The sequence below is a fragment of the Globicephala melas genome, chromosome Y (genome assembly GCF_963455315.2).
Source record: "Globicephala melas chromosome Y, mGloMel1.2, whole genome shotgun sequence".
NCBI classification, from domain to species: domain Eukaryota; kingdom Metazoa; phylum Chordata; class Mammalia; order Artiodactyla; family Delphinidae; genus Globicephala; species Globicephala melas.
In genome coordinates this window covers 3,281,246-3,302,340 of record NC_083336.1, presented here as the reverse complement: position 1 = coordinate 3,302,340, position 21,095 = coordinate 3,281,246, and the positions used below count along the sequence as shown (strand labels likewise).

The 21,095-nt window shown below is 42.5% G+C and overlaps 1 protein-coding gene across 1 annotated transcript in view; it reads right to left on the bottom strand.

The window, feature by feature from the left end:
- Positions 1–11,685: 11,685 nt before the first annotated feature.
- The window catches only part of LOC132593277 (immunoglobulin-binding protein 1-like), a 35,893-nt gene continuing 26,483 nt past the window's right edge, over positions 11,686–21,095 (bottom strand). The window contains 1 exon segment of the mRNA XM_030850527.2: positions 11,686–11,942. Within this exon segment, the coding sequence (XP_030706387.2) occupies positions 11,806–11,942 (137 nt within the window). The 3' untranslated portion in view covers positions 11,686–11,805.

Below are 21,095 nucleotides of genomic sequence, written 5' to 3'. Positions count from 1 at the left end.
TTGCTAGGACTTTTAGTATGATGTTGAATACAAATGGTGAGAGTGAACATCCTTGCTTTGCTGCCCATCTTAAGGAGAAAGCTTTCAGTCTTTCACCATTAAGTACGATACTACCTGCAGGTTGTTTTTTTTTTTTTTTTTTTTTTACAGATGCTCTTTATCAAGTTGAGAAAATTGCCTTCTATTCCTAGTTTGCTGAGAGATTTTCTCATGGATTAAAGTTTGTCAAATACTTTTTCTACATCAATTGATATAATTGTGTGTGCTTTTTCTCCCTTAGGTGGTTAATATGTTAGGCTACATTGATTGATTTTCAAGTATTTACACTTGCATTCTGGGATAGAGCCTACTTGGTCATGGTATATTAATCTTTGTTTGATTTGATAGTATTTTTTTGAGGATTTTTGCATTTATATTCATGAGGGCTATTGGACTGTAGTTTTCTTTTTTGTACTGTTTTGTCTGGTTTTGGTATCAGGGTCTGGCCTCATAAATGAGTTGGCAAGTGTTCCTTCCTCTTCTATTTTCTGAAAAAGGTTGTGTAGGATTTGTGATATATCATCTTTAAAATGTTTGGAAGAATATGCCGTTGAAACCAACTGGGTCTGCAGATTTCTGTTTTGGAAGGTTTATAACCTTCCACAATTAAAATATAATTTAATTAATAGTTACAAGTTATCTGTTTCATTTTGGGTGAGTTTCGGTTGTTTGTGGTTTTCAAGGAAGTCTTCAAATATAATTGTCTATTTTTTTTCCAGTTCTGTCAGGTTTCACTTCATATATTTTAAAGCTCTATTGCTAGGTGCATAGAAATTTAGGATAGTTATGTCTTCTTGGTGAATTGACCCTTTTACCATTATGTAATATCCTTTTTCACCCTTGGTCTTCACTTAAAAAAAATAAATTGAAACCTGTACACCCTCAAATTACTAATGATTACTAGCTTAAGTTAAAGATGGTACCAATATGAATCTAAGTGGGTCCTTTCTTCAACTCATTTCTGATTCATCTTGCTTGCTCACTTTCCCCATATAGTAATAGCCAACATTTACTGTACACTCATCATGTAAAACTAAGTATTTTACATGCGTATTTTATTTAATCTTCATAAAGCCCCCATTAGGACAATAAGCTTTCTCATTTTGTGAATGAGGAACCCAGGTTCAGAGAAGTTAAATAACCACTTAAGGTCACAAAGCCAGCTAGTGGGTGAGCCAGAGTTGAGAACTCACACTCTTCCTCCAGAGACTGTACTCTTTGCCACTGAGCTCTAATTAATTATTGCTTTCCTTTAGTCAATTATTAATTCCCATCAGTTCTGTCCTCTAAACATCTTCCAAATTATTCTATTCTCCACCTCCATGCTACCATCCGGTCCAAGCCACCATTATCTCTCTCTAAGCCAACTGCCAATGTCTTCTCAACAGGTTACCTCCTTTGACTTGAGCCATGATGCAGCCAGCATGCTAAATGCAAATCTCTGCCCTTCTATAGCATATAACCAAAAACATGGTTGGTTTGTCAAAGAGACATTTCTGTGGCTCTGTGATTACTTAATGGATCAAAATTAATGATAAATATAAGAACCTATGGGGGTTAATGGTAATTCAGTAATTCAACAACTCACATGGCTTCCTATGACTCTTAGGATCCAGTCCAGTCTCGTAACCTTGGTTCTCAAGGTCCTCCTTGATGGAGACCCTGGCGATCCCCTGGTTCTCTGCATGCCACCATACTGTTCTTCTGTCAGTTTCTTCAACTCATTCTGTTCCCCGGCCTCTGGGATTCTGTGCATGTTGTCCCTTTTGCCTGGAAGACTCTTTCTTCAGCTCATTGCCTGGCTAGCTCCTATTCATATTTCAGGCCTCAGGATAAATGTCACAGTTTTCAACATTTTGGAGCTATCTTTAACTTCTCTCCCTTTCCAAAAAAACCTCTCTCCCATTCATCCTCCTGCCTCTGTCTCCATTGTCACTGCTGTGGTCCAGAACTTGATCTCCTCTGGTCCGGACTGCAGCCTTTTGTCTATTCTTGCCTGCTGGTCTCTTCCCCTCCAGTCTATTTTCCATGCCGCAGATTTTTTTTTTTTTTTTGCGGTACACAGGCCTCTCACTGTTGTGGCCTCTCCCGTTGCGGAGCACAGGCTCCGGATGCGCAGGCTCAGCAGCCATGGCTCACGGGCCCAGCCGCTCCGCGGCATGTGGGATCTTCCCGGACCGGGGCACGAACCCGTGTCTCCTGAATCAGCAGGCAGACTCTCAACCACTGCTCCACCAGGGAAGCCCCGCAGATATATTTTTAAAGCACAGTCATAATGTTGTTTGCCTCCTCTGAAGCCGTCAGTATTTTCCCACTGCTGACGGGATAAAGTCCGAACACATTAACCTGGTGTTTAAGGCCCTCCATGGGCTGGCCCCACACACCTTCTTGGCCTCATCTCTCAGCAGCAGCACTCACAGCCCTTATGATCTAGCATGAAGTGATCATATCCACACCACTGTAAGGACACAAGGTGATCTGAAGTGGCTCATGGATGGAAAGTTATTTTAATGTGTAGTGAATAAAAGTGAATTCATGGTGATAATGTAAAGTTTCCTGTTAGAATATATTAATTTAGGTTACAGGAATGAGTCAATTTGGGGAAAAAAATGTTAATAATAGCATACGTGGTACTTAGCTGTGGAAAGAACCAGAAAGTGAGATGCAAATGGCTGAAGAATGGTAAATGGGGGTCCAACTACCTTAGTCTACTCTCCATTCTTTCAACCCACCATGCGATTTCACCTCTCCATGCCTTTGGTGATGCTGTTCCCTTATTCTGACTATCCTCTCTCCAACTTTCAGTCTATATCAAAATTCTCTCAGCCATCAAGGCTTAGCTCAAATGATACCTCCTGGATGATATCTTTGCTTATTCTCTGGTCAGAATGAAGAGTTCCCTCCTCTACACACCCACAGCACATTACTTCTGCATGTATTTGGCCCGATTGCATTTTGCTGCTTGTGTAGGTAGTACTTTACATGTCTGGCCCTTTGCCTTTTAGACAGTAAGCTTCTTTTTAATAAATTTATTTATTTTGGGCTGTGTTGGGTCTTCGTTGCGGTGCATGAGCTTCTCACTGTGGTGGCTTCTCTTGTTGCGGAGCATGGGCTCTAGGCACGCGGGCTTCAGTAGTTGTGGCACGTGGGCTTAGTTATGGCTCACGGGCTTTAGAACACAGGCTCAGTAGTTGTGGCGCATGGGCTTAGTGGCTCCATGGCATGTGGGATCTTCCCCGACTCGGGCACGAACCCGTGTCCCCTGCATCGGCAGGCGGACTCTTAACCACTGTGCCACCAGGGAAGCCCATAACCAGCCACATTCTTGGATTTCTGAAGGCTTTGAGCCAACTGATTAAGACGCCGGGTTTTCGCTTTACACTAGAAATGACTGGCTGCCCATAGCTTTACACACTCAGGCACACCCTGGAACTTCAGAAAGCCTTTCTTTATTTGGAATAAGGGCATTGGTGTTTCTTTCCCTGTTAACTAACATTCACCTGCCACTTGGAGAATTTTGAAATCAAACTTCCCTGTGCTACAACTGAATGTAACAAATATATTTATCCTGAATCATCCTCCTGTGCTTGGCACTGTGCTGAAGGCTGTTTTCAAGAAGCTTACTGTCTAGGGCTTCCCTGGTGGTGCAGTGGTTAAGGCATTAATTCTGTTGATCAAACGTCTTCTGAGGTGGGGTGGTTGGGCTCCAATGTCATTTTCTACAACAGAAAGAAAATGAACATCTACTGAGGGTTTTCTTTCCTCTTTGATTATCAGAATAGTCTTGAGAGCTCTGTTCTACAATGATAGAGGGTGAATGACTTACTTGCACAAGCTCACATAACAAGTAAATGGCAGCCCTGGTCTGTCTGAGGCAGACCCACCAAAAAAAAAAAAAAAAAAGATGTCCATGAGACAGAAAAAAGAACAAGAGGTGGACTTAAAGGTCTTTACTGAGGAGAAGAAATCTGGAAGAATCAACAGTGTCAAGCCTGGTCTTGCAAGAAATATAACAATGACAAGACGTGGCTCCTGTTTTCATGGAGCTTATTGGGTAGAGGAGGCAAAGGGCATAAAGGCTGCTATGCCACCAATTTTTCCAAAATGCTCTGGACTTTCAGAGATAATGCAGTCTCAGGTTGCCAGGAAAATGTTCCAGAGAAGGTATGACTTGAGCAATATCTCAAAGGAGGGGTTGTCCAGGGATAGTACAGGAAGGGTAATCAGGGAATCTTTCAAGTGGAGGAAATAGAGCAGAAGTGAAGGAGTGAGAGAGTAAGTACTCTTCGCATTTGTTCTGTGAATAGATTGCCTGGAATACGAGATTCACCTAGGGGAAGAGTAGGGGGATGAGCTGGTAAAGAGTTTGAGGCAGAGAGTGGAGCAGGGCCTTGAATGCCCAGGATAACACATTTGTACTTCAAGTAGGCAAGGGAAAACTGCTGACTATTTTTGCGCATCAGAGGGCTGTAATCAAAGATGCATTTGAAAGACTCTTCTGGCTGTAGGCAGTGGAATATATGGGAGAAGGTGGAGAATAGAAGGCCAGGAAAGAGGATTTTGCAACAGTTTAGATAGATGGCAAAACAAGCCCAGAAAAGAAGAGACAGATGGAGAGCCATCCTTTAGACAGATGGAGAGCCATCCTTTAACTGGAAGCTGGGCCTCAGAGGGGCTCTCAGGAGCATTGCCTAATTCCAAGGGTCATGAATATTTATATTCCACATCTCCCCCAAATCATCTCTTCATTCTTCTCTCCTCGTTTCTTTCCTCTTTCTTGTCCCTCTGCCTTTTCTCTCCCCCCTCTTCCCTACTTTTTCCCCCATCACTCCCAGTAGTGCTCAGTAATCAGCCATGATTCTGAATATCATATAGGAAGGAGAGGAAGTGCTGAGGGAGGCTCTGAGCAAGATAGAAAGAATGAAGGAAGGAGGGTAAGAAAAAGAAGGAAGAAAGGAATTAGGAAGGAGGAAGGAAGGGAGGAAGGACACTCTTCTGTAAGGAGCATTTAGCCATGAACCCCTTTGGCAGTCTGGTGAAGCCCTTTTCTGAACAGTATTTTTAAATGCACAAAATAAAATACACAGACTTACAAAGGAAACTCATCATAGTAAAACACCGTTATCAAAATATTGCCAAAAATGTCATACAGTAACATGAGCTTCTTGATTTATGCATTAAATAACCACACCTAATGGTAGTTCCAATAACTGTTGGAATTTGGAAGGGGTAACGAGCATAAATGAACTTTTGAGATTACTGCAACAACGGGCATGTGAAATGTAAATCTCTGTTATGTCTATTACTGACAAATTCACAGGTATTTCTGTGGTTTGCTGACTACATTCATCATTTCAATATGAGATTAGTGAAAATAAACAGGTAATTTTTTCCATCCAAATTCAACGGTGTCCCTCCCTGCCTCATTCTAGGTCTATAGGTCCCTAGTTAAGAACCACTGCTCTACGGGGTCATATAGCCTCCCACAGATTGGACTTGGCAGCCTCCTAACCTGTCTCGTCCTTCAAGATGACATTTCTTCCAGTTTCCAGTTTCCAAACTTGCCCCTGTAATTGGCTGCTCACAAAGCCCTGGTTTCTGACTGAGAAAAGCTTCGAGCTCTTAGCCCATTTGCCCAGCACCGATGACTGTCATTCTCTGAGTGCATTGAAGAGCTGGCCCTTTCTCAAAATTCTATCTAATGTGTCACTCACGCAGCCCACAGATTTTCCATAATTCTCTCATAATCTTATACTGGAAAATCACCTTACGTCTACGCAGTAACACCAACTCTGCCCCTGCCCCTGAATAGGACTCTTCAGCTAGTTCACAGGGGGCAGTCCTGAGAGAAGGCTGGGGTTATCTTTAAACCAGGAAACCTGCAGCCTCACTCATGGCCTTCATGCCCCTCAGATGGGAGGAGAGAAATCTAATGAACTCAACAATAGCAATCTCTCTGGGTAGAGAGGCACAGTCCTTCCCAGAGACAGTGACCAACCAAATGATTTCTTTGGAGCCCTCATCTGGAGATTCCTGGTCTCTTTCTTCATCTGTTCCCTTGTGCTCTCCAACCCCTGGGGTTCACTCACCTAAAAAAGCATAGACTGGGATCCACTGCAAAACAGAGAGTGTTTGGAGGCTTTCCTGAAGATCCAGATGGGAGAGGAAGGCCATGGCCACGGTGCTGTTCTGTTGTGGTAAGAAGGCTGGTGCCTCCAAAGCTGAGCTGATTGCAGGTGCTTTGCCTTAATCTCATCACTGAGTCCCTTTATCTGCTGGAGGTTTTAGCCTTGACCTAACCTTTTCTCCAGTCTTCCCTGTTCTCTCCCCACCTCAACTTCCTACACACACACCAGGCTTTAGATCATACTTTCTAATCTCTCTAATATGCATCCTTTCCCCACAGATGCTCAATTGCCTCGGGCTGGTTCTAGCTGTGTGGGGGTGGGGTGGGGTGGGGGAGGAGGGGTCCCTGATAAATTAATGCAGGAAAAGGGAATAGCTTAGGCCTCAAACAGGATCTCTGAAAAGCAGTCTGCCCTGGTGGATGCTCTGACTCCTCCTGTCTTCTGCTGGGAACCACCTAGTCGACTAGAGCCTTTTATTGCATGAATATCTAGACTTCTCAGATCCCTCCTTGTGCCTCCACTCCCAGGGGTTCTGTACCAGTGGCCTGGGAGAAGCACTGCACAGAGAGCAGACCAGGCTTTTGGTCCTGGCTCTGCCAAGTTCCTCCCCAGACGCTGTGGGGGAATCGTTCCGTCTCTCTAGATCTGTTGTCGGGAGGCATTCTAGCGGCTAAAGGCATGGACTTTAGAGCCAGATAGCTGGGGTTCAGATCTCAGCTCTGCCACTTACAAGTTGGCAGACCTCTGTGCCTTGGTTTCCCCAACTGTAAAATGGGGATAATAATAGCACCTGCTTCATAGGGTTGTTCTGAGTATTGAGTGAGTGAATGTAAAGCACTTAGCACAGGGCCTGGCACACAGGAGGTATTACTGTAAGTGTTTCCTATTATTATTCATTGTTTAATTAAATGAATGTCTACTGAACATCTGTTATGTTTCAGGCTAAAAGGCTTGCTTCTGCACACCAGCCTTTTCAAAATTAAAGATTGTCTCCAGGTCCCAAGCCTGTGGATTCCTTTTTCCGGTAACTATCTGCAGGGAGCTCAGCAGAAAGGTCAGGGCTAGCACTGGCCATCAGTATACATGTGGTGAGTCATGGAAGCTGGAGGTGGGGTGAGCTCACCCAGGCAGAAGGTAGAAAAGGAAAGGAGAAAACAGGTTCCATAAAGTGGGTGAGGAGTCTTTCTGCCAATCAATGTCTCTGAGCCGGGGACAAGGGCACCAGGGTAGCAGATGTGGTATCTGTCTCTGAGTGTCGGAGGGCCTTAGAGTTCAGGCAGAAATCCTCCCTCCCAGCCCCTGGCTGCCAAGTCTCATGTGCTCACAACCTGGGTCTTGTCTTAATTGTCCAGGAGGGCCTGGTAGATCAAGAGGGGGGGCTTTGGCAGGCTCAGAAAATGTGTAGGAACCCTTAAGTAAGAGGGTGGAATAGAGACAGGGTTTTAAAGATTTACTTGTACCAAGATCGGATAGGGCAGGAAACAGGTGGGCCTGGCACTGGGAGCAGGAATTCTACAGTTGAGGGACGTAGGGCCCCAGGAAGGGGAGAGTTCTGAGTCCAGGGTATTCTCCTAGTGAGCAGGTCTCAGATGTGCCCTTAAAGGGCCTATCCGGCAAACCTGATAGAATCATTGCTCAAAATGTAGACAGAGAAAGGGGAGGGGTGATTCCCAGAGCACTGCGCCAGTGGGGTATCTTGACCACCTTCATATGTCCCCCGTGCTTTGTGCTTCCTGCGGAGTGTGGTAGACTGGAAGGACGTGGTCTGTGGAATCAGGCCCACCTGGAATCCAGGCCCAGCTCTACACTTAGGGCTGAGTGATCTTTGGGAAGTCCCTTCTCTGAGCCTCAAGTTCCTCATTTACAAATTGAGGCAATAATAATATCCTTGGGACGTTGTTGTGAGGATTAGATATAGTCAACTCCTAGTATACAGTAGGTGCTCAATACACGAATTCTTCTTATTTTTGCTACCACATGAGAATAGGATGGCCTAGGTCTTTGCTGAGTTGTACTCTCTTGGAGGGATTTATTGCCAGTTGGGACAAGAAACTGAAATCTTTTACCATCTTTTCACATACATTTGTCAAAGGTGGCCTGATGGGCAGATAAGTAAAAACCAGTTCTCAATTTCCACTGCATGTAACAATTCTCTCCTGTGCTGGTCTTCTCCAGCACACAAAGGAAAGCATGTTCACAAACCTTTTCGCTGGTGGTGATATATATAGAAGACTGAGAAAGCAATAGGGGAGCAGGGGTTAAAATAAGTTGTGAAATACTGAATTTAAAAAACAATGCATCCCCTCCTCTGGCCGCAAAACTTACAAACATTTGTGCCATGTTTTCTAATTGTTCAAAGTGCTTTTCCATATTTTATTTCATTTGCTCCTTACTCTGAACTGTGAGGTAACTGTGAGGTAAGTCAGCATCTGGGAGGGGCTAAAACTGAGAGAGCTTGTATTAGAACCCATACTTCCTTGCTATGGAGCGTGAGTGAACTGAGCCAGGTTAAACCTTGGATGAATGGGTGAAAAGCAATCTGTGAGGAAATGATGTGCAGATGTTGGAGGGAGCTGTTTTGCAAGGAGACAAAGGTCACAGTGCCCTCTTGTTGTCGGGTGTCTGAAAGAGCTGGGTGGCAGTGTATCTGTTGTGCTGATGAGCAAACCAGAGGCCCACAGTAAGGAGAGGAGGACTTCGGAATTCAGTTAACATAGAGAGGTGGATTTAGGTTCAAAAGTTTTATCCTTTGCACGTTGTTTTAAATGACAGCAGGGACCCCAGTGACCTGGGTGGCCCTGGGTCACCCGGCTACGGAGGGGCAGAGCACTGAGGATTGAGACTCAATTCAGAATCCTTAACTCCAACTTCTTGGGCTTGAAATCAGCTCATTCAGTCCCCTGCCCTGTCTTACACGGGTGTTCAAAAGAACAAGAGTGGAAAGGACAAATCACCGCATGATGGCATTAAAAGAAGTAGTGCACAGCGTTCACCTCTTCCAAATAACTAATTGGCCTCCATGTGAGAGCTACAGAGGGCAAATATTTTGGCTACACTGATATGTTTGCATGGTCTATGTATTAAATGTGTGCTGAAGTAAGTCACTCACTGTATTTCCCCAAGCCAGTTTCCTTCCTTGTAAAACGAAGGCATCATCTCCTGCCTGACAGGTTGTGAGAATGAAATATGCAGCATACATGAAAATAAGCACAGTGCAAACGATGAGGCAGTACTGTTATCCGTAGAATGCTTTGAGTCCTCGCTTGCTGCAGTCCACCACACCCAGCTCACTCTAGGACCCTGAAACGCCTTGTTCTGGTGGGAGTAGAGAAGGTGGTTCTATTTTTGTTTTCTCTAGCCGCCAGGCAGGCAGACTGAACTGGGGAGGAAAATGGAGGAAGATGGATTTGCTCACGGCCTCTGTCTTCTTATCCCCCAGCTGAGGGGGAAATGGCAGCGGGGAAGCAGGCTGGCATAACCTTTTCTTCGGTGAGTCAGTTAAAAAGGCATTTCTAGAGCTCCAATAACGTATAAGTGGTGGTTTGGGTTTGGATTTTTCAAGCTGCTCCTTCTTTTTAAGCTGCTTTAAGATGCAGAACTAAAAGCACATGCAATTAGGAAGGACATGGAAAATGACAGAAGCACAGCTTGTTACTAATCTGAACTTGAAGAAATCACTCAGCTTTTCTGGGCCTATTTTCTCATCTGTAAAATGGGGACAATGCTACCTATTTTGCAGGGTCATTGTGAGTATTAATAGCATGTGGAAGTGTTGGGTCTGGTGCCTGGCACAGAACAGAGTTTCCAACACCTACCTGTCCATTTCCTTTCCCTTCCTAGTGGACAGACCATAGTCACTGAGCTCAAATGAAAACACTTATTCTTCAGCCTATTATAATGGCTGCCATTATTCATTTAATTCTCAAAACAACCCTATGAAACAGCTCATCTATAAACATAGAGAAAACAGAGGAGCAGTTCAGAGAAGTTATATTGCCCAAGGTCACACAGCTTTCAACTTTTAAAGCCAGGATTCAAACCCACTTTGTCTAGCTTGCCTCTTAGATATCAGAATGTGAGGGGGTTTCATCAGGCTGGATCTTCTAGAAGGACCATCTTTAAATAGATCAGACCAAGGGGATAACCCCAACCTGGCCCATTTTGGGAATGAGCTCAGGGTGGAGTTTCAAGGGCACGAAACAGGCCATTGCTAGAGGCAACCTGGCAATAACTGGAAGAGAACTACAAATGAATGCTTGCTTCCCAAATCAGTGGGGAAGTTCATCTGTGCTCTACCAGTTTCAGGAGCTTATGTTGTGAGGGTGACATGAATCCTTTATTAAGCAGTATATATTTAGCAATAAATATATTATTGGTAGTCTTCTGTCATCTCCCACTAAACATAACGTCCTTCTCATCGTCTGACAGCCCTCCATTTACCACCCTACAAAGCAGAGGGATCTGAGTCTCCTTTTCAAACCCCTGTCCTAAGCTAGACTGCAGAAGCTAGAATAGGAAGGCTGAGTCATCTTCTTAAAAGAAGATGAAGTGTACCAAAGCCACATAGAACAAAAGTATGTTTTCTATAGAGATCATTTGTTTTAACACATGGCTTCTTTTCTAGGTTATCAACCCGGGAGCTGAGGACATGTCTTCTCTTTACTGCAGAAAGTAGGTACCTTTCCTTGTCATCTGTGCGGTCCCCCCTCCTCCACTCCCAGTTATAGGCATGACTGCAGGTACCTTATTAACTAGCAAAATGACTGCCATGGCACACTGACCGCTTGGGACTGTGCCAGGTATGGCACAGAACAGGCAAAGAGGGCCAAAGTGGTCTTCCAGCAGCCCACTTAAGAGCTAGGCTATGGCCTGAGCTGCTCTTACTCTCAGGGTTCTAGATAGTTCCAGAGTAAAGACCCTGGCCTCAGATGCTCACACAAGGATGGCTCTCATAGTGCCTTATCGGTTTCCTCATTTCTCATGGCTGAAGCAAGGAAGATTGGGTAGATAGGATTGTTATGTTCTGTTCATTGACAGCTGTAATTCCTGAAAATAGAGCTGTGTGGCAGGGCAAGTCCCGGCTTTTGTGCTTGTCCCTTGTAAAGCAAGTGTTGGGTTAGTTAACAGCACTGGGGTAGAAGGAGAAAGCAAGCTCCAGCCAGTCTGGGCAGCTCTGATGCTGGGTAACTCACTGCCCACATCAAAGGGAGATGACTAGGATCTCTCCATAAGCCCAGGGAACCATAGCTGACCCCCTCCCTTCACCCCCTGGAAGAAAGCAGCTGATATTCATATTTCTGCACAGGCTCACATGATAGACGGGACTTTTCTTTTTCAAAGAGAATTCATACAGCCAGTGATTATATAGAACCATTTCTCAGTACTCTTTGCTTTCCACTTAAGAAAAATGGAATATATCATGACGAGGATTGTAATTCCAAGACAAGATTGCTGGCTCATCATCTAGGGTAGAAATACACACTTAATTGTTTGACATTTTAATGAATGCAAGGCAAGATTAAGCATCTCTGCCTTCGTTGTACATGGCTGAAGCAGGAGCCCAGGGAGGGGAAGACTGCACAGCTTTCCTTGGTGGGGAAGACAGAAGCCCCTGTAGTCCTGTCTTGCTGTGGGGAGACTAACCCATGTTCTGTCGGTTGCCATAGCCCATAGGATGGGTGTCGTTCCAGTCATCCCACTCCCGAGCTCTGTGGACTGCCTGTTCATCATCCTCTTCCTCCTGTTCCTGATCTTGTTGCTGAGCTGTTCTGAACTCTGCTCAAGTAGAAAAATGAGAAAGCAGGGTGAGGGAAAGAGCGACTGTCATGGGCCCCAGCTCCACTCTGAATACGACCACATAACAAGAGAACAAGGAATATATACCTAGCTGCCTACCCTGGGGCCAGCAGAACTGCGGAGAGTACTTACTATTACTTAACAGGTGACATGTTAAATAATAGTAATACAGGATCCTCTAAGTGGTTTTCACGAGAAGGCAAAAACAAAGTTGCCCCTCAAAATGAATTCTATTTTGGGAACGAATTCTTGCTAAAAAGGCCAACCCCTCACAACAGAAAACAAAAACACCAACTGACAAACAGAACCTCAGCAAACCAAAAACAGTGAAGTGTTTCCATAGTATAGTGGTTATCACACTCGCCTGACAAAAACACTAAAGTAAAAAATATTTATGATTTTATGATTTGTGACTTGCCAGGGAGGTGGGACTATAGGTGACTTCTCCTCCTTCATCTATTTCCTTTATTACAGTTCTACAATTCTGTGTGTGTATAAAATTGGAAATCAGGGGGCAGCTGAACCTACCAGAAAAGAATGTGTCTTATTTTGCACGTTTGCAACAGTCTGGGGTCCACATCGCACTTGTCATGCAGTGTACCAAATACTACATCTCTTTTGCACTATTTTTTTCTTTCCTTTTTGAGGTAAAGGAACATTTCCTAGCTACCTTGAATTTGCTCACAAGAAATACTCTCATCACCATGACAAAGAATGAAATATGTGGGGAATCTGATCTCTCCTTACAGCTTAGGAGTCTTGTGTTCTGCTTTTCTTTTAACCCTTTTATTGTAAAGTAAAAGATACTGGAAATCACACAAAAATATATATAACTTAAAATTTGATAAGGAGGCTATACCTTTATAGCCTTCACTTGGGTCAAGATATACATTTTCTGTACCCATCCCCAAAGCTTCTCCATGAGCATCTACCAAATGACACCCTGTGCTCACTGGCAGTTAATTCCCATTCCTTCCCTCCCTGGAAATCACCAATCTACCTTCTATCTCTATAGAGTTGCTATTCTGAACATTTCACATAAATGGAATCAAGTAACATGTGGTCTTTTGTGTCTGACTTCTTTCACTTAGCAAAATGCTTTTGAGGTTAGTCTTACCCATTTTCAAATATTTTGATATATTTTTAATCTACAGGTTTCTTCTTCCATCCCTTTCTTTCCTTACAAGTTCTCTATTGAAGAGGCTGGGGCATTTGACCTGTAGTTTCCCCAACTCTGGTTTTTGCCGACCGCATAGTCATGATGGAGTCAAACACGTTCTTCTGTATTTCTGCAGATTGGCAACCGGACATGGAGCTTGACATGACTTAGGGTTGATCCCTTCGCATGAATACAGGTGGTGCTGTCCTCCCTCAGCAGGTGGCACATAGTATCTGTGTCTCCTATGTTGTGATGTTAGCAGCTGTTGACGCTCAATGCCTAGATTCGTTAATTTTCCCAGGGTTTCAAAATGGTGATACTCTTTAACATTTCTTTTTTTATTAAGTAGAATGCTTTTTATAAAGAGAGGCTTTCCCTCATCTACTACTATTTAGTCACCCAGGAAAAGAAAACAAGATTAATGCTTGATTCTTCTGCTTTAATTTACCATTTCTCAAGTTATTAAATTGGTTCCTTATCATCCTCTGAAATTGAACAATTTCTGTTTTAACTATAGTTATGAACTCACGGATTTAAACACACTTGATGGGTTTCAATGAATTGCAATGAATTCTAAAAAATATTCAAATAAGCTAATTTTAGTTTTAATTTACAGAAAAACTGAGAAGATAGTACAGAGTTCTTATACATCCATACCCAATTTCCCTTATTGTTAACATCTTACATTACTATGGTTTGTGTGTTATAACTAATAAACCAATACTGATACATACATAACTAACAACTAAAGTTCATACTTTATTCAGATTTCCTTAGGTTTTACATAATGTTCTTTTTTTTTGGTTCCAGGATCCCATCAAATATTCCATATTACATTAGTCCTCTGTCTCCTTCGTCTCCTCTTTGCTGTGAGAATTTCTCACTTTCCTTGTTTTTGATTACCTGGACAGTTTTAAGGGGTACTCATCAGGTATTTTGCAGAATGTCCCTCAACCTGGGGTTGTCTCATATTTTTCTCATAATTAGACTAGGGTTATGATTTTTGGAAGAGAATAACACAGTGAAGTTTCCTCCTTATCACATCAAACCAAGGCTACACACCACCAACATGACTTATCACTGCTGATGTTAACTGGGATCACTTCAGGTAGTGTTTGTAGGGTTCCCAACTGCTCCCCCCTCCTTCTATACTATAGTCTTTGGAAGCAAGTAACTAAACACAGCCTACACTTAAGGGGTGAGGAGTTATGCTGCACCTCCTTGAGACAGGTGTATATACACAAATTATTTATAATTTTTCTGTAGGGGAGATTGGTCTCTTCACCCCCATCTATTTATTTAATCATTTATTTCTATCACTATAGACTCACGGACACATTTTATTCCTTGTGTTATAATCCAATACTGTTATTTTCCTGCTCACATTCTTCCAGTTTTGGCCACAGTTCTTTCAGAAGGCCCTGTGTCACATTAACATACCTCAATAGTTTGTTTGCTGTTGTTTTTTGAGTGCTCCTTTATTTTCTAGTACTACAAGATATTTCAGATTCATCTTGTATATTCCCTGTCCAGCCCCAGAATTATCCACTTCTCTAAGGAGCCCTTTAATTGGAGAATAGTATTAGACACCAAGATCTGGGCACTAGATGTGCTCGTTGCTACTGGCAATTATCCTTTTTCAAGCCAAACTGTCTTTGGCCAGTGCAAACGTCTCCAGTGGCTTCTGAGTCCTTTTGATATGACCATAGTAGTCTTTGAAAGCTTCTTTCCTAACCTTTATGAAAAGATGTTCCAAGCTTACGTTATTTATTTCCTGCTGCAAACTTGGAATTAGCTATTTGTCTAAGAAATCCTGATTTCTTTTAATGGGAATGGTATTTCAAGAACAGAACCTGGGTTACTAGGTGAGCTCATTGCTTCTGGGCTGGTCATTGTTTCTAAGCCTTTTCAGTGGATAAAGCAAAAGTGTGTGTGTGTGTGTGTGTGTGTGTGTGTGTGTGTGTGTACTTTTCAATAAAATTTCTCATGAGTTCATATTCAGGACTAAAGGGGTGTTTTGTTTCTAACTCAAATTCTTTTGAATTACATCTGTATTCTTCCACACTAATAGTCTTGGCTCTCAAAGACAGAGGATGATGGAATTAGAGTATCTCATAATTACTCAGTTAATATTATCTCACATTACACAGTCCTGGAATAACACTAATACTGATACCAATATAATTGCTGAGAACAGTTCTTTTTTTGCAAATTCTTTCCCCATTAAAAGTTGCATTATATCTATATTACCAGAGCACTGGGCATATAGGCATTAATACTTTCTCTCTTTCAAATCTCATTTAGTCTTAGTTCTACAAGTAACTATATATTTCATGCTGACTGATAGTACTTATATCAATGTCTCTCTCATCACTTTGGTTGTCTTAAGCTCATTCTCTAGCAACTTTCTCAGAAAGGGATCATGGGACCAATATTTCCTGAGTTCCTGTATGTTGATAAATACCTGTACCCTTTATACCTAAAAGTCAGTTTTACCAGATATAATGTTCTTGGCTCACATTTTTTTCGCCTTGAGTATCTTAAATGTTACTCCATTTGTTCTGGCATAAAGTGTCGGTGTCAAAAAGTTTGAAGATGATCTAATTTTCTTTCCTTTACCATCCACCTGCTGTTTTTCCTGAAGTATCCAAGGCATTTCTTTTTTTAAAAAAAGAAAGTCTAGTAATTTTATTAGAATGTGTCTTGCTGTTGGTCATTCTGGAGCAAAATTCTTAGGTACACGGTGTGCTTTTTAAAAGCAAACCTAAAGTTTCCTCAATATTAGTTTTTTTTTTAAATATATCTTTATTGGAGTATAACTGCTTTACAATGTTGTGTTTCTGCTGTACAACAAAGTGAATCAGCTACATGTATACATATATCCCCATATCCCCTCCCTCTTGCATCTCCCTCCCACCCTCCCTATCCCACCCCTCTAGGTGGTCACAAAGCACCGAGCTGATCTCCCTGTGCTATGCGGCTGCTTCCCACTAGCTATCTGTTTTACATTTGGTAGTGTATATATGGACATACACTCTCTCACTTTGTCCCAGCTTACCCTTCCCTCTCCCCGTGTCCACAAGTCTATTCTCTACATCTGCGTCTTTATTCCTGCCCTGCCACTAGGTTCATCAGTACCGTTTTTTCAGATTACATACATGTGCATTACCATATGGTGTTTTTCTCTTTCTGACTTACTTCACTCTGTATGACAATCTCTACAACCATCCAATATTAGTTTTAAGCATTTTTTTCTTTTTCCTTGCTTTGGTATTCTTCTTCAGATAATCTTATTATCTATATGTCAGGTCTTCTTTGCTATCTTTCATATTTGTCACTTTTTCTAGAAATCTGTTCATCTTTGCCTCTTTTTGATTTAAACATTTTCCTTTCTACTTTAGAAAGGCATTTTCTGTTATATTGACTCATTCTTGTTTTCTTCTAGTTTAGCCTTCATTTCTTTTCTTTCATTCAAATTGAAGTCTAATTGATTTACAATATTAGTTTCAGGTGTACAACATGTTGATTTAATATTTTATATATTATATTCCATTTAGAGTTATTATAAAATATTGGGAAGACGGTGGAAGAGTAAGAAGTGGAGATTGCCTTCCTCCCCACAAACACAACAGAAATACATTTACACGTGGAACAACTCCTACAGAACACCTACTGAACGCTGGCAGAAGACCTCAGAACTCTCAAAAGGCAAGAAACTCCCCACGTACCTGGGTAGGGCAAAAGAAAAAACAGAGACAAAAGAATAGGGATGGGACCCGCCAGTGGGAGGGAGCTGTGGAGGAGGAAAGGTTTCCACACACTAGGAAGACCCTCCACTGGCAGAGACAAGGGTGGAGGTGGGGGAAACTTTGGAGCCACGGAGGAGAGCGCAGCAACAGGGGTGCAGAGGACAAAGCGGAGAGATTCAGGCACAGACGATCGGTGCTGACCAGCACTCACCAGTCCAAGAGGCTTGTCTGCTCACCCGCCAGGGCGGGCAGGGCTGGGAGCTGAGGCTCGGGTTTCGGAAGTCAGACCCCAGGAAAAGGCCTGGAGTTAGCTGCGTGAACACAGCCTGAAGGGAGCTGGTGCGCCACAGCCTGCCGGAGGGAGTCTGGCAAAAAGTCTAGAACTGCCGAAGAGGCAAGAGACTTTTTCTTGCCTCTTTGTTTTGTGGTGTGTGAGGAGAGGGGATTAAGAGCGCAGCTTAAAGGAGCTCCAGAGACGGGTGCAAGCCGACCCCAGAGACAGGCATGAGACGCTAAGGCTGCTGTTACGTAAAGCCACCAAGAAGCCTGTGTGCAAGCACAGGTCACTATCCACACCGCCCCTCCCGGGAGCCTGTGCAGCCCGCCACTGCCGGGGTCCCGGGATCCAGGGACAACTTCCCCGGGAGAATACACGGCGCGCCTCAGACTGGTGCTACGTCACGCTGGCCTCTGCCGCCGCAAGCTCGCCCCGCATCCATACCCCTCCCTCTCCCCACTGGCCTGAGTGAGCCAGGGCCCCCGAATCAGCTGCTCCTTTAACCCCGTCCTGCCTGAGCGAAGAACAGGCGCCAGAGGGCGACCTACACGCAGAGGCTGGTCCAAATCCAAAGCGGAACCCCGGCAGCTGCGTGAACAAAGAAGAGAAGGGGAAATCTCTCCCAGCAGCCTCAGGAGCAGCGGATTAAATCTCCACCATCAACTTGATGCACCTGCATCTGTGGAATACCTGAATAGACAACGAATCATCCCAAATTGAGGAGGTGGACTTTGGGAGCAATTATATTTTTTTTTCCTTTTTCTCTTTTTGTGACTGTGTATGCTTCTGTGTGTGATTTTGTCTGTAAAGATTTGCTGTTACCATTTGTCCTAGGGTTTTGTCTGTCCGTTTTTTGGGTTTTTTTTTTTTTTTTTAGTATAGCTTTTAGCACTTGATATGATTGGTGGATTTGTTTTGTTTGGTAGCCCTCTTTTTTCTTTCTTTTTAACTACTTCTTAAGATAATAAAAACTTTTGATAATTATTTTTTATTTTAATAACTTTATTTTATTTTATTTTTTCTTTCTTTCTACTTTTTCTCCCTTTTATTCTGAGCCGTGTGGATGAAAGGCTTTTGGTGCTCCAGCCAGGAGTCAGTGCTGTGCCTCTGAAGTGGGAGAGCCAAGTTCAGGACACTGGTCCAACAGAGACCTCCCAGCTCCATGTAATATCAAATGGCGAAAATCTCCCAGAGATCTCCATCTCAACACCAACACCCAGCTTCACTCAACGACCAGAAAGCTACAGTGTTGGACACCCCATATCAAACAACTAGCAAGACAGGAACATAACCCCACCCATTAGCAGAAAGGCTGCCTAAAATCAAAATAATGTCACAGGCACCCCAAAACACACCACCGGACAAGGTCCTGCCCACCAGAAAATACAAGATCCAGCCTCATCAACCAGAACACAGGCACTAGTTTCCTCCACCAGGAAGCCTACATAACCCACTGAACCAACCTTACCCACTGGGAGCAAACACCAAAAACAACGGGAACTAAGAACCTGCAGCCTGTGAAAAGGAGACACCAAACACAGTAAGTTAAGCAAAATGAGAAGACAGAGAAACACACAGCAGATGAAGGAGCAAAGTAAAAACCCACAAGACCAAACAAATGAAGAGGAAATAGGCAGTCTACCTGAAAAAGAATTCAGAGTAATGATAGTAAAGATGATCCTAAATCTTGGAAATAGAGTGGAGAAAATACAAGAAACGTTTAACAAGGACCTAGAAGTACTAAAGAGCAAACAAACAGTGAGGAACAACACAATAAAGGAAATTAAATATTCTCTAGAAGGAATCAATAGCAGAATAACTGAGGCAGAAGAACGGATAAGTGTGACCTGGAAGATAAAATAGTGGAAATAACTACTGCAGAGCAGAATAAAGAAAACAGAATGAAAAGAACTGAGGACCATCTCAGAGACCTCTGGGACAACATTTAACACACCAACAACAGAATGATAAGGATCCCAGAAGAAGAAGAGAAAAAGAAAGGGACTGAGAAAATATTTGAAGACATTGTAGTTGAAAACTCCTCTAATATGGGAAAAGAAATAGTAAATCAAGTCCAGGAAGCAGAGAGTCCCATACAGGATAAATCCAAGGAGAAACCCACCAAGACACATATTAATCAAACTATCAAAAATTAAATACAAAGAAAACATATTAAAAGCAGCAAGGGAAAAACAACAAACATACAAGGGAATCCCCATAAGGTTACAGGTGATCTTTCAGCAGAAACTCTGCAAGCCAGAAGGGACTGGCAGGACATATTTAAAGTGATGAAAGGGAGAAACCTACACCCAAGATTACTCTACCCAGTAAGGATCTCATTCAGATTCGACAAAGGAATTAAAACTTTTACAGACAAGCAAAAGCTAAGAGAATTCAGCACCACCAAACCAGCTTTACAACAAATGCTAAAGGAACTTCATTAGGCAGGAAACACAAGAGAAGGAAAAGACCTACAATAACAAACGCAAAACAATTAAGAAAATGGTAATAGGAAAATACATATCAATAATTACCTTAAATGTAAATGGATTATATTTTGCAACCAAAAGACATAGACTGGCAGAATGGATAAAAAAACAAGACCCATATATATGCTGTCTACAAGAGACCCCTTTCAGACCCAGGGACACATACAGACTGAAAGCGAGGGGATGGAAAGCGATATTCCATCCAAATGAAAATCAAAAGATAGTTGGCGTAGCAATGATCATATCAGACAAAATAGACTTTAAAACAAACAGTATAACAAGAGACAAAGAACGAGACTACATAACGATCAAGAGATCAATCCAAGAAGAAGATATAACAACTGTAAATATTTATGCACCCAACATAGGAGCACTTCAATACATAAGGCAAATACTAACAGCCATAAAGGGGAAATAGACAGTAACACAATCATAGTAGGGGACTTTAACACCCCACTTTCACCAATGGACAGATCATCCAAAATGAAAATAAATAAGGAAAACACAAGGTTTAAATGATACATTAAACAAGATGGACTTAATTGATATTTATTGGACATTCCGTCCAACAACAACAGAATACACTTTCTTCTCAAGTGCTCAAGGAACATTCTCCAGGAGAAATCAGATCTTGGGTCACAAATTAAGCCATGGTAAATTTAAGAAAATTGAAATCGTATCAAGTATGGTTTCCAGGGCTTCCCTGGTGGCGCAGTGGTTGAGAGTCCACCTACTGATGCAGGGGACATGGGTTCGTGTCCCAGTCCGGGAGGATCCCACATGCCGCGGAGCAGCTGGGTCTGTGAGCCATGGCCGCTGAGCCTGCATGTCCAGAGTCTGTGCTCTGCAACAGGAGAGGCCACAACAGTGAGAGGCCTGCGTACCGCAAACAAACAAACAAACAAAAAAACGAAAAATAAAAACAAGTATGGTTTCCGACCACAACACTATGAAACTAGGTATCAATTACAGGAAAAAAAACTGTAAAAAACACAAACATGTGGAGGCTAAATTATACACTACTTAATAACCAAGAGATCACTGAAGAAATCAAAGAGGAAATCAAAAAATACCTAGAGACAAATGACAATGAAAACACGATGACCCAAAACCTATGGGATGAAGCAAAATCAGTTCTAAGAGGGAAGTTTCTAGCAGTACAGTCCTACCTTAAGAAACAAGAAACATCTCAAATAAACAATCTAAACTTACACCTAAAGCAATCAGAGAAAGAAGAACAAAAAAAACCCCCAAAGTTAGCAGAAGGAAAGAAATCATAAAGATCAGATCAGAAATAAATGAAAAAAGAAATGAAGGAAACAATAGAAAAGAGCAATAAAACTAAAAGCTGGTTCTTTGAGAAGATAAACAAAATTGATAAACCATCAGCCAGACTCATAAAGAAAAAAAGGGAGAAGACTCAAATCAATAGAGTTAGAAATGAAAAAGGAGAAGTAA